The sequence below is a fragment of the Myxocyprinus asiaticus genome, chromosome 24, assembly GCF_019703515.2.
Source record: "Myxocyprinus asiaticus isolate MX2 ecotype Aquarium Trade chromosome 24, UBuf_Myxa_2, whole genome shotgun sequence".
Lineage (NCBI taxonomy): Eukaryota > Metazoa > Chordata > Actinopteri > Cypriniformes > Catostomidae > Myxocyprinus > Myxocyprinus asiaticus.
Window position 1 is genome coordinate 27,569,280 of NC_059367.1, and position 16,943 is coordinate 27,586,222.

A 16,943-nucleotide genomic window follows, 5' to 3' on the forward strand; every position below is an offset into this window, starting at 1 on the left:
GAGTTACACCAGGAACACACAATCCCTCCATCAGTGCTCAGACTGTCCACAATAGGCTGAGAAAGGCTGGACTAAGGGCTTGTAGGCCTGTTGTAAGGCAGGTCCTTACCAGACATCACCGGCAACAACGTCACCTATGGGCACAAACCCACCTTCGCTGGACCAGACAGGACTGGCAAAAAGTGCTCTTCACTGACGAGTCACGGTTTTGTCTCACCAGGGGTGATGGTCGGACTCGTGTTTATCGTCGAAGGAATGAGCGTTGCACCGATACCTGTACTCTGGAGCGGGATCGATTTGGAGGTGGAGGGTCCGTCATGGTCTGGGGCGGTTTGTCTCAGCATCATCGGACTGAGCTTGTTGTCATTGCAGGCAATCTCAATGCTGTGCATTACAGGGAAGATATCCTCCTCCCCCTTTCTGCAGGCTAATTCTGACATGACCCTCCAGCATGACAATGCCACCAGCCATACTGTTCGTTCTGTGCATGATTTCCTGCAAGACAGAAATGTCAGTGTTCTGCCACGGCCAGCGAAGAGCCCAGATCTCAGTTCCATTGAGCATGTCTGGGACCTGTTGGATCGGAGGGTGAGGGCTAGGGCCATTCACCCCAGAAATGTCCAGGAACTTGCAAGTGCCTTGGTGGAAGAGTGGGGTAACATCTCACAGCAAGAACTGGCAAATCTGGTGCAGTCCATGAGGAGGAGATGCACTGCAGTACTTAATGCAGCTGATGGCCACACCAGAAACTGACTGTTACTTTTGATTTTGACCCCCCTCCCCATTCAATTTCTGTTAGTCACATGTCTGTGAAACTTGTTCAGTTTATGTCTTAGTTGTTGAATCTTTTTATGTTCATACAAATATTTACAAATGTTAAGTTTGCTGAAAATAAAAGCAGTTGAAAGTGAGAGGACGTTTCTTTTTATTTAATATCTCATCATTTAAGTTTTTATCCCATAATTATGACTTTTCATCTCAAAATTGTGACTTTTTTTATCTCATAATTATGAAGTACTATCTCATAAATATGACTACATCTCATAATTTTGACTTTTTGTCTCATAATTATGATATAGCATCTCATAAATATGACTTTTTATCTAATAATTATGACTTTTATCTCATAATGTTTAATTAAGACTTTTAATCTCAATTTTGACTATCTAAAAAGTTTGACTTCAATCTCATAATTATGAATTAGTATCTCATAAATATGACTTTGCATCTCATATTTTGATTTCTCACAATTTTGTCTTTGTATCTAATAATTATGACTTAGTATCTCATAAATACGACTTTTTTACTTTTCATTTCAACATAGACTTTTTGATTCAAAATTATGACTTTGTATCTCATAATTTTGACTTTTTATGTCAACATAAAATACTTTTATTTTAGAATTATAACTTTTTATCTCAAAATTAAGCACATATATATAAGTATACATATACATATATATACATATATATATAAGTATACATATACATATATATATATATATATATATATATATATATATATATATATATATATATATATATATATATAAACACTGGCAGCCAAAAGTTTGGAATAATGTAAAAATTTTGCTGTTTCAGAAGGAAATTGGTACTTTCACCAAGTGGTATTCAACTGATCACAAAGTATAGTCAGGACATTACTGATGTAAAAAACAGCACCATCACTATTTGAAAAAAAAAAGTCATTTTTGATCAAATCTAGACAGGCCCCATTTCCAGCAGCCATCACTCCAACAACTTTTCCTTGAGTAATCATGCTAAATTGCAAAATTGTTTCTAGAAAATAACTTGCTATTATATCAAACACAGTTGAAAGCTATTTGGTTCATTAAATGAAGCTTAACATTGTCTCTGTGTTTGATTTTGTGTTGCCACATTATGCAATAGAATGGCAAATCTTAAGGTCAATATTGTGTCAAAAATGGCAAAACAAGAAACAGCTTTCTCTAGAAACTCCTTAGTCAATCATTGTTTTGAGGAAGGAAGGCTATACAATGCTTGAAATTGCCAAAAAAAATAATAAAAAAAAAATAATAAAAAAAAAGATTTCATACAAAGGTGTACACTACAGTCTTCAAAGACAAAGGACAGCTGGCTCTAACAAGGACAGAAAGAGATGTGGAAGGCCAGATGTACAACTAAACAAGAGGATAAGTACATCAGAGTCTCTAGTTTGAGAAATAGATGCCCCACATGTCCTCATCTGACAGCTTCATTGAATTCTACCCGCTCAACACCAGTTTCATGTACAACAGTAAAGAGAAGACTCAGGGGTGCAGGCCCTATGGGAAGAATTGCAAAGAAAAAGCCGCTTTTGAAACAGAAAAACAAAAAGAAAAGGTTAGAGTGGGCAAAGAAACACAGACATTGGACAACAGATAATTGGAAAAGAGTGTTATGGATCTTCACCCCATTGAGCATTTGTGGGATCAGCTAGATTGTAAGGTGCGTGAGCAGTGCCCAACAAGACAGCCACATCTATGGCAAGTGCTACAGTAAGCGTGGGGTGAAATGTCACCTGAGTATCTGGACAAACTGACAGCTAGAATGCCAAGGATCTGCAAAGCTGTCATTGCTGCACGTGGAGGATTTTTTGAACTCTCTGAAGTAGTTTAAGACATTTTTTTTTTTTTTTCAAATTGTAATAGTAATTTTTCATGTTATTAATGTCCTGACTATACATTGTGATCAGTTGAATGCCATTTTGGTTGAGCAAAATCTGTACATTATTCCAAACTTTTGGCTGCCAGTGTATATATATATATATATATATATATATACAGTATATATATATATATATATATATATATATATATATATGTGTGTGTGTGTGTGTGTGTGTGTGTGTGTGTGTGAGACAGAAATGGGCTTCCAAAGTGTGGGATGCATTTGCATGTTTGGTTTCAATGGATTGCAGGCAATTGTTCCTCATCATCCAGCGCTGTCTGTTCTCAGTTTTTTTAAGTTTCTCCGTGCTGTGCGCAGTGTGCAGAACTGCTCCACAGTGTGTCTGTGAGCTTCCCAAATGATTCAGATCTGCTACTCCATTTGACTGATTTGTTGAAAAGAACCGACTCAAATTTCTAATTATTTTGCAAATAGGATCTGGCTAGTTTTGATTCGAAACACCCGACGGAGAATATCGGACACACGACATGGCTCAATTGCTGAAATAAATGTCAGGGAAAATGTATCATGTAAAGTTATAATGTTACCTGTGCACGTTAACCCGCCAAATTGTCAAATTCATTGGCATCATTACTTATGATGCGTTCCAGTCATGTTGGAATTATCATATTTACGAGTTGAATGCACATGAACACCACCACAAACTTGTATTTACAAGTGTGGAAAGTCAGGATTTTCTGAGCCTCGACTTTCCAAATTGGAGGCATATTGATTTAAAATCATGGCGGAAGGTAATAATTACATTTTACTTGAGAATTTTGACTCTGCAGTGTAGTTTGTATGCATTTTTTGTACAGTTAATGAAGAATAATGATAAAACCTCCCTGTCAATAAGACTCATTTAGCTGGTTAATGCAGTGACAAGCGGCAACAAAACTACATTTCCCATCAAATGTGGCCACACAAGATAAAATAAATAAATAAAGCATTAATTACATACATAAGGTGTGTCTTGATTTTGTTGCTTTGGTGCTAAAAAGCTTCCTGCTTTCGCTAGTAAGTGAAAAAGAGAGAAATATGAAATTGCAAAAACAGATTTGCACTTTCCACCTAAAATCACTAGAATGCTAATCGCATTGTATTTACGATTTCCGACCTCATGTACGAATTTCCCAGGAGGATTTGAAAGCACTAATACCACAGCTGATTTTCATATTGTGGTAGTTGTAGTCCTTAGCAACATGTGATTAAAAAATAAAATAAAAAATAGGCTACAGTGGCTGCAAAATTCACTTTTGAAATGTGTAATTTATTTTGTAGGACAAAATGATTAAAGTTCTTATTTTACTCATACATACAAAACTGCCATTGCATTGGAACCCATTACTCAAAATGGGTTATTATGGGAATTATTGTCTTCCAGGCCTAAGGACTACAACTTAAACCAGGGGCATCGCTAGACTTCAGTGACATCTGGGGCTTAGCCCACAGACCATATTATAATATAAAAATAAGAAGAATCCTTGTATCTATGACTTAAAAAAATTACCACCCTACCTGTCAAATAATATTTATATTAAGCACAACACTGACACCGGTTCAGAACTTTATATGAGCAAACATCAGGTGCACAATAAACAAATCAAGCACGTTTTAATTTACATTGCGGAAGATCAAAGCGAGAACTACAACTTGTTGGCTCATTGTTTATAGTGCAGAAACTAACTCTAACAACAAAATCAAAGTCATTTAACAACTTAAAGTTGCAATTACCATGTATCATAATATCTTGAGAATAAAGTAAAAATTACAAGAATAAAGTCGAAGCATTATGAGATTAAAGTTGTAATATTTTGAGAATAAATCGAAAGGAAAGTAACATCAAAGTGATGTGGTGGACAAAAGCAAAGTGGAGCATCTGGGTCTTTACATACAACACCACTAACCAGGGAGATAACTTGGCTATGCAACCTATCTGAATTTGTGGGAAGTGTTTGCGAGCTTTCTGTTAATGAATCAGCTGTGCGTTAGTACAGGAGTTTTCAACATGTGGGTGCCTTTCAAGGGAGGCACGAGATATAGGCTCACACTCAAGTGAAGCGAAAAAAAAATTGGAACTGCTGTGAATTATATTGGTCCATTTCAAGATATTGTATGTGGTAACATCCCCTCAGTTACAGTATTGTTTAGAGAGGAAAATCCAGCAAAAAAGCAGACCAAGCATCACCCACGCCGAGCGGGTCTGCGCAAATGTCTGTCTGATTCATTCTCCCGAATAAATTAAAATTCCAAAATAACCGCTGCAGTTTACGGCAAAAACCTGAATAACTGTTTGTGAAACCTTGCATTTAACCTAATGGTAAAAATGGTAACCGTGCACATCCGTACTACAAATTATCAACTGATAATTTTAAATCCAGATATTTGCTCAGTTCACGTGTAACTTAACCAGTTAGCAACTAGTCATTAACGTGGCTACCTACTGGCATAACAATCATAGGCCTACATCATACAAATCTTATTCTTGTTAAAGTTTTGTTGTGTTGAAAGTATTGTTACTGACATACCTTCTTCATTCTGATTGACTAATGCTAAATAAATCTGGTTGGTTCACCATTCAGTGAACTTGCTGCTGATTTGATTATGGATGGTAATTCTTAAACATGCTAGCTGATTTTAAGAGTCCATCTTAGGGAGCAAGTAGGGGTGCTCCGAACAAGTTGACTGGTGCATGCATTAAAATCTACTTGGTGAGTGAATTGTTAAAAACAAATCAAGATTAGAAATGAGGCTTATAGATTATATATTTAGGAATAAGGCTTGCATAATCAAACCTCAGTGCCTCTGATACAGAAAAGCTGCACCCTCTGTGAGAGAAAACAGAAAGCTCCCACTCGAGGCATTCGTAACATGTCTGATGAACTTGAGCACGAACAGCAGGTAAAAGTCAAAGTGTAAACTATCAATTAATGCTCGTTGGGCTCACTGATCAACATTAATTTACATTTAAAGCCAGGATTGCAGCATGCCTTTTTGCTTTTGTACCCTGATGTAATTAACATTAAGCCTTACTTTCTTCTTCTTTTTTAATCATCACACACACAAAAAAACAAAAAAACATTCGGGGCTATAAACAAAAGATCTGGGGCTTCAGACCTATCAGCCAGGGTCTAGCTACGCAGCTGACTTAAACCATGGAGGACGTTTTTAAAGGTAGGCCAATAGCAGCCAAAACAACCTATTTACAGTTATTCAAAGGGTCAGAGACAGGGTAGAAAACTGTCAGGTTCACGTAACGAGTTCATGTTAGATTTATAGAAAAATGAACAGCCTTATCGTCAGACTGAGAATTAATTTTAATATATTGATTAAATAATAAAAAAATAAAAAAATATGACTAGAATAACACACTGTATGGTTATATGAAAATATGTCCTCATAAACAGGAGAATGCTCTATAAAGGAGAGAAAATATTGCCCCTCAATGTAATAATTTAATTTTGGACACTGCAGTTTTTGTTCACAGCACTGAAAGTGGATACCATGCATAACACAAAGGTAAGAGGTACCGAGGAAAACAAAATTAGCATAAGAAGCACTTAAAACAGTCTAAGTTTGCTCTTGCTGTAGTTACATTTTATTGGTGTTTATTTGACATGAGTCTGTTAGTGGATGAACTAACCTGTTCTACCTGCTTAAAGTAGTGTGAAGTGAGTTGAGGGGGAGGACAGCTGTGAGACTGTCCTGTCCCAGTGGCTCATGGTGTCTGTATGGGCCAGTGAGACAGAACCTGTGTTTTCGTGTTCACTGCCTGTGTCTTAGAGCTCCTGCTGCTGTGTGCCACTAAAATCATTAACACACCAATGACTCTGACACCCACACTTGCTAAAATCCCCTATTAGTTTGTCTGGGGGTTTGACACAAACAAAGAAAGCAAGAACAGAAATGTGGTCACACATCTGTAAGAGTTATATATGGGAGAGCAAAACGTCATTTACAGTACTGATTTCTGTAAAATTTCTATAAAACAGGAAGGCAGACTACATGCTTTGCACTGAGATTACTGGAGGTTGATGGTTTGTAGTTTAGTACCAAGGGATGTTATCTTATTTATCAAAGGGCTACAGGGGTCAGTTTCTCCCCCTGATTACAATTTAAGCAGGAACCGTATCTCAAGTGACAGAAAATGAAGTGTAAATTCACTTGATTAAAAGATCATGTGTTTCTTGTAAGACATACACACTGCACATTTGTATGATAAGATGAGATAATGATCCAATATTTTGGGGGAACTCAAATAGTAGGCTAAGTGTCAGTTCAGCTATTTCCTGTAGGCATAAATGAGACAGACCACCTCATGGAAGTGTGGACTTCAGGAATGGTTTTACTGAGACACTGAAAACACATGTACAGGTATGTAGACATAGTACACATAGACCATATTCTGTCTCACTGAGTGTGTATTAGTGCAAAATATGTCCTCAAATAAGAAAACGTACTCATTACAGTATAATATAATAATGCACAAACGTAATTTTTTCTTAACAAACAGAATCATATAGCATTTTGTTGGTGTCCATAAAAAAAGTACTTTTAAAAATAAAATAATTATTTTTAGAATAATATTTCAGCTCTGTAGTTCCTCACAATGCAAGTGAATAATGATCAGCTTACACTTCTTGAGCTTCAAAGCCTTGAGCACTATTCATTTGCATTGTATGAACATACAGAGCTGAAATATTCTTCTAAAAATCTTTATTTGTGTTCAGCAGAAGAAAGAAAGTCATACACATCTGGGATGGCATGTGCACATGGGTGAGTAAATGATGAGAGCATTTTCATTTTTGAGTGAACTATCCCTTTAAGTACTTTTAAATTAGGTTAAGTTTAGAACACAGGACTACCAGAAATACCCCTGTATCAAAACAGAACTTTCTTTTTCTAGTTGACAAGAGGATGTTCTCACAAATTTTAGATTCTGAAAGCTTAAAGTGAAGATGAAATGTGATTTTCAACCCATTATACCTATGTGTTTCTGAGTGAAAAGTATATTCAATAATAATAATAATAATAATAATAATAAAAAAGTAGGACAGGACTTGATTTTATTAATTGGGAATTGATTAGATTGTGAAAAATTGTCACTATGTGATGTGAGGCTGGGAGATTGTTGGGTGGACAGGGGAGGGGTTTAAACATTAAAGGGCTTGGTGATGTAATTTCAGTTGTAAAGCAAGTTCTATATTTTATAAACACTTTTTTTGTTTCTTTTAAATAATGCGCAAGGATGAACGCTCACAATAAGACCAGGAATGTGTATTAAGGAAGCAAATGGGGTCAATTTTCATTTCATGTTGACTTTAAATATGCATAAATACTTCTGATAGTTGGTTAGGTGACAAAATAGTGGTTAACTACATAGTTTGATTGTTTAAATCAGTGTTGTGGGTGAATTTTTGTTCTCTATTTCCAAAGTCACTGGGTCCATGAGAAGGCTGCAGCACTGTGTTCAGTGTTGAAAGAATAGTTGTACTGTAAAACAAACAGAGAAAATGAATTTAAGACTGGCAATCGATCAAAACATGGACTATCTCAACAACAACAATAATAATTAATGTTCCGTTGCATTATATTGCTTTCTGCGTCACATTAAATCCCTCTTCATATTAAAAGCAGCTTAAAATTATATTAATTTTAAATTCTACTTTTAATTTTCCTTGCCCCCTCTTGCAGATGATACTGATTTCTGTTGTCCTTGCATATTTAATGTTGCTGAATGGCCCCACCATGTGTATAAAACAGGAAACACAGACAACTGAATCATGAGGGTGCACTGAAAGACTGATGCTCCACTGTCCATAATATACACAAATAATGAATCATTATTGAATGAGTTGAATGATTACTACTACATTTATAGTTTTTCATGGCAAAAGTAAATTCATAAATAAACAATAATAATATGCACAACCTTGTGTGTAACAAGGTTAAACTATTCTCAAGATGCTATTCAGATTCAAAGCACTAGGTGATGCTGGAGGATCAAACAACAAAATGTTTCATTTCAGTCTCTCTCTTTCTCTCCCACCCTTTCCTCCCCCATCTAACTGAAGCAAAACTGCAAGTTCCACCAACATGTCACATGCTGCTTAGTTATAATAAAAAGTCACACACAGCACCTGACTAAGTAATAAATAAACAAGTGCGTATGTGTGTGTGCATGTATAAATGATGGATGGGAAGGAATGGGCTGTTATCACAGAGTGCATGTATCACTGCCTGCCATTTTTATACAGGCCCATGACAGGACAGTGACATGCGCAACATGGGCGGCAGCCTCCGAGATGAGCAGATCTTCATTTCCTGTTCCTGCTCAGAGCAGGTAAAAATATGTGACATGTTGTCTTCATTAATTCCTCCCTTCATTTGAATATCTAGCTGTCTGCTCTCTGGGTGTCCTCACGCTCTCTTTCTCCCCCACATCTCTTTACAAGACCATACACACAGTCAGACATACTCTTGCACACACTGTACGTTGAGGATGTGTCTATTGGATTGAGATCATCACCTACTAGGTGTTGTCTGGCTTACATTTTTACACTTAATGTGCAATACTGTATGTACTTGCACACAATCACATAATGTGGAAACTCGCATGTTACATGTTTTATTGTAAATTCTAGGTTTCTGAGAACACATATGTTGGTATTACTTGTATTTCAAGCACTTTCTATTAACTTTTAAAACTAATTGTTTTAAAACAATTACACACACACACACACACACACACACACACACATTGTTGTGGCTATGCTTATGAGGACTCTCCATAGACATAATGATTTTTATACTGTACGAACTATAGATTCTATCCCCTAACCCTACCCCTAAACCTAATCCTCACAAAAAAACTTTCTGCAATTTTACATTTTCAATAAAACATAGTTTAGTATGTTTTTTTAAGTGATTTGAATTATGGGGACACTAAAAATGTCCTCATAAACCACATTTATAGCATAAAAATTGTAATTACCAATCTGTAACCTAAAAAAACACGCGCACACACACACACACACACACACACATAATCATTAGCCTCCAATAAAACTTGTTTCACTGTGCAAAATACATAAAGACGTCAGCTCAAATCACTAACTAATTAACACTTAAAAAGACACAAATTAGATATGCGTGGCTAAAAGCAATTATAATCTCTGCGAGTTTTGCAAATCATTTGGGAAATGAAAAGAATGCGTAATTGCTGGAACCAACATCTTCAACAAAAAAATGGCTCAAGTGATGCTTGTTAGGGAGCAGTCTTATCGACGGACCCGTTTGTGATTACGAAGCTTTTCTGCCATTACATGTGCATATGTTTAATGTCAAAAAATGTCTCTTATTAATGAATGTGTTTTTAATAGAATTAGCAATCAGTCAATTACGATGTGTGTCAGGGCCCTGAGCCGAGGAGTTATCATCCAGAGACTAATGAAGTAATACGTGCAGATTCGTACTGGAAATATATATTCAGCTCTCGGCCTACAAATGCTAATGAATTAAGAAATATGCTCACTGAAAACTGAAATATTGGTATGCTCACTTAAAATTTACATTTTGGTAACACTGTACTTTACAGTCTCTATTTTACACAAATTGCATTACTGTAATAAATTACAATACTAATAACAGAAACAATATGTAATTACAAACAGCTACACAAAATTATTACACATTAAGTGCATGATCATTAGTATTCCTAAGCACTGAGGTAAATACCCAGTAACATGAACACTGTAATGCAAAGTGTGACAAATTTTATTCACTGACAAGATCAAATTTTGCTTGCAATTTGCAAAAACCAAAATAGAACAAAACAGAACAAAAGCAGAACAAAGCAAAGCAGCGCAAAACAAAGGAAAGCAAAACCAAAACACAAAATCAAAGAAAAAATAAACAAAACAAAACAGAAAAAAAAAACAAAACAAAAAAAAAAAAACGGAACAAAGCAAAAGCAAAGCAAAACAAAACACAAAACAACATTAAAAACAGAACCAAAACTAAACTGAACCAAAACCTAAACAAAACAGGACAAAATTGAAAAATAAATAAATAAATATTCGCTGTTAGAACACAAAAATTTAATTTAAAATAAATCAAGAATTCAAACAGAAATGTATATAACTCATTGTTACCAAAACTACTCAATACATTTACTTCCTTTTCTTCCCATTTTTTGTTCATGTCACAGGATCCTTCATGAGCGATATATGACCAATAGTGACTGTGTCAGTGTAGAAGTGCATTCTGGCATGCATTTCTGACAGGGTGGCAGGGAAACCGCATTCCAGGTCGAAGATGCGGCTGAAGAACAATAGCTGTGGATGCTCTCACACAGATTGTAATTATCAGGGCAGCGCTCCGACTCGCTCGCCGTCAGCTCTCGCTTCTCCATTAATCTTGTGCTGTCGCCCACCTCACTAAACCCAGTACTGTTACACTATCACTGCTTTACTTCATCTGCGAAGCCTGCGTTAGGCTGTAATTAATGAATCCCCCCTCCCCTCATGCTAGGTCTGCTGCTTCTAATCACAGGCTGCTTCGAGGAGAGATGCGCCATGGAAAGTGTTGATGTGTGATGGCGGTGACTATGATAGTAAATATGTATAACTAAACAAAGAGAAAGTGGAACTGGACCATGAAATCCAGTTGTTTTCACATAAACCCCACCAGTTATTCCTTAATAACCTAAATAAATACCTTCACTGGTCATGTCCATTGTCTTGCTTTCTTTCCTTTTTTGTTTAAATAGAAAAATCCAATCAATCAACTTAGGAAACAGGGATTTTCATGGCTTTTAAACAGAAGTTGTAGTTCCTCAATTATCTGCTTTTAAAATCATCTTTCTGGGTTTCTACATATTTGGCTAAGTAGGTAATATAAGGCCATTTTAAGCAAAGGTGTTGCATCAGGTTCCTTCCATTCATAAGTTACATCTGAGTTGGAGAGTGACCAAACGCTTTCACTTCATTACAGCTTTCTACTCTCTGAACACAATTATTTCCTGTATGAGAGTTTAATCATAAGGGCGAGCAAATGTTTCTGATTTTCCACACTGCTATAATCAGAATGCGCTTAACACACAATTGTGCAACAGCACATCTCAAAAGTGCAACTACATTTGTGGATAGTAATGCAGGTAATTAAATGCCTGTGGCATAAAAAATCACAAAAGAGACCATATAAAAAGACAGTCACAAAACACATGAATGTATATAAAAACAATGCATATGTACACATATGTGTATAAAAGGGATAGTTTACCAAAAACTGATAATTTTGTCATCATTCACTCACATGTTGTTTCAAGCCTGAATGACTTACTTTCTAATATGGAATACACAAACTGAGATGTTAAGCATTATTTTAGTCTCAATCACCATTCACTTTAATGGCATCTTTTTTCCCCTCATATAATGAAAGTGAGTGATGACTGAGGCTATCATCCTGCCTAACATCTCCTTTTTGTTTCATGGAAGACAGTCAGTCATAGGGGTTTGGAACAACATGAGGGTAAGTAAATGATGACAAAATTAACATTTTTGAGTTAACTATCCTTTTAAATATCACGGCAGGGGCTGTGTACTCTGGACCCATGGTATGCATGCCACCAGAGCGTATTTTAACTTACTTCCTCATCAATCTCTCGTGGTGATTTGATGGTAATTCCCATTAAATTGACTGGATGCATCTGAAATCCAAAGGAAAGAAAAAGAATGACAGATGAAAACGGACAGAAGAAACATTACGGTGGTGCCCATGGCTAAGTAAGCATGCTTAAGATCTCTAATCCTCTCTCACTCCCTCTCTCTTTCTTATTCTCTCCCTTTCCCTCTCTGTCTCTCTGACAATAAGAACAGAGCTCTTGTGACAGGGGCCAAATGGCCCTCTGTGAGCCAGCTCTGCTTGGCTGCGTGCATTCATCAGGCACAGACCCATTACAGTAGTTATGAAGGGTATTGCAACGCTGACTCCAGATCACAGCTGAACATCTGGGTAGGGTGGGGGGCCTGAGTAAGTTTGGTTGCATCAAGTAGTACAGCAACATAGACTACATGACCAAAGGAATGGAAGCACACGGACACCACATCAGTATGTGCTTGGTTAACATTTTGTACTGTATCAAAACCATTGGTATTAATTCTTCCCTTTGCTGCTTTAACATCAACCACTTTTCTGGGAAGGTTTTCCACTCGATGTTAGAGCATGCCTGCGAGAACAATTCTCTCAGATATCATTGCCATAACATTAAGATTTGTCTTCAATTAATTTACTGGAATAGCCAAACCAGTTAATTAAAGGAATATTCCAGGTTCAATACAAGTTAAGCTCAATCGACCGCACCTTTTCTTAAAACAATATACTGTATATATAGACACTGGCGGCCAAAGGTTTGGAATAATGTACAGATTTTGCTCTTAAGGAAAGAAATTGGTACTTTTATTCATCAAAGTGGCATTCAACTGATCACAATGTAACATTAATAATGTGAAAAATTACTATTACAATTTGAATTTTTTTTTCAGAACTTCTTAAACTACTTCAAAGAGTGCTCATCAAAAAATCCTCCACGTGCAGCAATGACAGCTTTGCAGATCCTTGGTATTCTAGCTGTCAGTTTGTCCAGATACTCAGGTGACATTTCACCCCACGCTTCCTGTAGCACTTGCCATAGATTTGGCTGTCTTGTTGGGCACTTCTCATGCACCTTACAGTCTAGCTGATCCCACAAAAGCTCAATTGGGTTAAGATCCATAACACTCTTTTCCAATTATCTGTTGTCCAATGTCTGTGTTTGCCCACTCTAACCTTTCCTTTTTGTTTTTCTGTTTCAAAAGTGGCTTTTTCTTTGCAATTCTTCCCATAAGGCCTGCACCCCTGAGCCTTCTCTTTACTGTTGTACATGAAACTGGTATTGAGCGGGTAGAATTCAATGAAGCTGTCAGCTGAGGACATGTGAGGCGTCTATTTCTCAAACAAGAGACTCTGATTTACTTATCCTCTTGTTTAGTTGTACATCTGGCCTTCCACATCTCTTTCTGTCCTTGTTAAAGCCAGTTGTCCTTTGTCTTTGAAGACTGTAGTGTACACCTTTGTATGAAATTTTCATTTTTTTTTTTTGGCAATTTCAAGCATTGTATAGCCTTCATTCCTCAAAACAATGATTGACTGATTAGTTTCTAGAGAAAGCTGTTTCTTTTTTTGTAATTTTTGACCTAATATTGACCTTAAGACATGCCAGTCTATTACATACTGTGGCAACTCAAAAACAAACACAAAGACAATGTTAAGCTTCATTTAACAAACCAAATAGCTTTCAACTGTGTTTGATGTAATGGCAAGTGATTTTCTAGTACCAAATTTGCAATTTAGCATGATTACTCAAGGATATGGGGTTGGAGTGATGGCTGCTGGAAATGGTACCTGTCTAGATTTGATAAAATATGACTTTTTTCAATAGTGATGGTGCTGTTTTTTTACATCAGTCATGTCCTGACTATACTTTGTGATCAGTTGAATGCCACTTTGGTGAATTAAAGTACCAATTTCCTTCCGAAACAGCAAAATCTGTACATTATTCCAAACATTTGGCGGCCAGTGTATATATATATATATATACATACACACACACACACACACACACACACACACACACATATATATATATATATATATATATATATATATATATATATATATATATAAATATATGGATTACTGTGAGGCACTTACAAAGGAAGTGAATGGGGCCAATTTGTAAATGTTAAAATACTAACTTTTTCAAAAGTATAGCCACAAGATATAAACAAAACAATATCGTGTGATAAAATCACTTACTAACCTTTTCTCTGTAAAGATATATCCAGTTTTACAACTTCGTTGCATGATGATATAACGCCATTGTCACCCTCTCCCCAGTCTCTCTCCGAACTACATTACCCAGAAGCACCTCCCTGGACTTCTAACCACACAAATCTGTTCCCCATTACTCTCCATCAGTGTTCTCTGTATATATAGCCCTCATTTTTCTCAGTTCTTTGATGTTTCACCCCTCTGTGAGCATTGCTGTTTTTGACCATCTTCTTCAAGTTACATGTTATTGTTGACATAATTCCTTTTAGTTTGACATAGTTCCTTTTAGTTCTTATTTGTATTGTTTCTCAGTTATTATTTTGTATCTCTGGATCGTTTGTTCTCCTTTTTTATTAAACTCCTGTATTTGGGTTCTTCACTCCTTGTTGTCAGTCACTCTGTCTCCTCCACAACCTGACAGAAGACTTGACCTTTAAATATGAACCCAGCGGAGTTGGCGATGCAGGCCACGATAACCTCTCTTGCCCAGGCAGTTCAGCAGCAGGGCGAGACCCTCCAGCAGGTTGTCACTGCCCTAAGTCACATGCCTCTGTCCACTCCTCCATCCACTACATCATCCACAGCATCATCCCCCACCAGGCCAGCTGTGTCTTCATTACCTGCACCTTCCCCTGGTGCAGGAACGGCGACCTCCCCGTGGGACTCCACCAACACTCCTCGGTTCATCAGCCCTGCTGACTCCAGTCCGGTGGCCAAACCAGCCCCCTATGCCGGAACCCCTGAAGGATGCAATGGGTTTCTTCTATAGTGTAAGCTTGCCTTCGAAATGCAGCCATTCCAGTTCTCCACCATGTGTGCAAAAGTGGCCTACATCATCACCCATCTTACCCGCAGGGCTCTCCAGTGGTCAACGGTGCTGTGGGACCAGGACGGGACGGTCCTTAACTCATCCAGAGCCTTCATGAGCCACTTCCAGGAGGTATTTGATACCACTGTAGGTGGGGATCGATCCCGTGAACAGCTGTCGTGGCTCCGCCAGGGTGACCACTCTGTGACTTTAGTAAGGTAGCTGCTCCCCTCACCTCCCTCCTCAGTAACAAGCCCATGGAGCTCGTCTGGTTGCCGGGAGCCACCCATAACTTCTGCCAGCTCAAGACCTCCATCACTGCCCAAATCCTCAAACACCCGGACCTCACAAAACACTTTGTAGTCGAAGTGGATGCCTCCATCACTGGGGTAGGGGCAGTGTTGTCCCAGAGCCATTACAGTCCCCCAAAGCTCTATCTCTGCACCTTTTCCAAGAAGCTTGATTCAACCTAGCAGAATTATGGCAACCGGGAGCTGCTGGCTATGAAGATGGCCCTGGAGGAGTGGAGGCACTGGCTGGAGAGATCCCAGCACCCTTTCCAAGGAATCACTGACTACTGCAACCTTGAGTACCTCCGCTCCACCAAACACCTCAATCCCCGTCAGGCACGCTGGGCCCTCTTCAACCGGTTCAATTTCACTGTCATCTACAGGCATGGTTCCAAGAACACTAAGGCCAACACTCTCTCCCGGCTCCATACCCCTGACCCACCTTCCAGCACTCTTGAGACAATTCTTCTATCCTTCGTATTCGTCAATCCCATCCAGTGGTATTTAGACCGGGAGATCTCTTCGGCTGCCACCCATCATCCCACTCCAGTGGCTTGCCCTCAGGGGCGTTAATTTGTTCCTGAGCATCTGCGTCTTCAACTACTGGAATGGCTGCACTCCACACCTGGCTTGGCCACCTTGGGATCACACACACCCTGGAGCTGACTCGACAAAAATACTGGTGGCCCAACATATCTGCTGAGTGTTTCGATTTGTGCGGTCTTGCCCGGAGTGCGCAACCACCAAAGTTCTACATGCCCTCCCTTCTGGCAAGCTTCATCCTCTCCCTGTTACTCGACATCCTTGGTCCCACATTGGTGTGGATTTTGTAACCAATCTCCCTCCGTCGGACCACAACACCTGCATTCTTGTGGCAGTATACCGGTTCTCCAAGGCCTGCCACCTAATACCCCTCAAGAGGCTCCCTATAGCCCTGGGAACTGCAGAGGCCCTGTTCCACCATCTCTTCTGGAATTTCAGACTCCCAGAAGACATCATCTCCAACCGTGGACCTCAGTTCATCTCCAGGGTATGGTACGCCTTCTTCTGCCTCTTGGGGGTCACCATCAGCTACTCCTCTGGATACCACCAACAAACCAATGGCCAGACGGAATGCACCATCCAGGAGATCTCCCAGTTCCTGAGAACATACTGCCACAAGAACCAGGCGGAGTGGAATTGGTTCCTCCCATGGGTGGAGTATGCCCAGAATTCCCTTCAGCACCAGTCCACCGAACTCACTGCCTTTCAATGTGTCCAGGGTTTCCAGTCACCACTATTCCC

The 16,943-nt window shown here is 38.4% G+C and overlaps 1 protein-coding gene across 1 annotated transcript in view; it reads right to left on the reverse strand.

Moving 5' to 3' along the window:
- Window positions 1-7,017: 7,017 nt before the first annotated feature.
- Window positions 7,018-16,943, reverse strand: part of LOC127415332 (multivesicular body subunit 12B-like) — an 87,446-nt gene continuing 77,520 nt past the window's right edge. The window contains exons 9-10 of the mRNA XM_051654065.1: window positions 12,340-12,399; window positions 7,018-8,183 (exon numbers count right to left, since the gene is read on the reverse strand). Coding sequence (XP_051510025.1) covers window positions 8,127-8,183; window positions 12,340-12,399 — 117 coding nt within the window. The 3' untranslated portion in view covers window positions 7,018-8,126. The remainder of the gene's footprint in view (window positions 8,184-12,339; window positions 12,400-16,943) is intronic.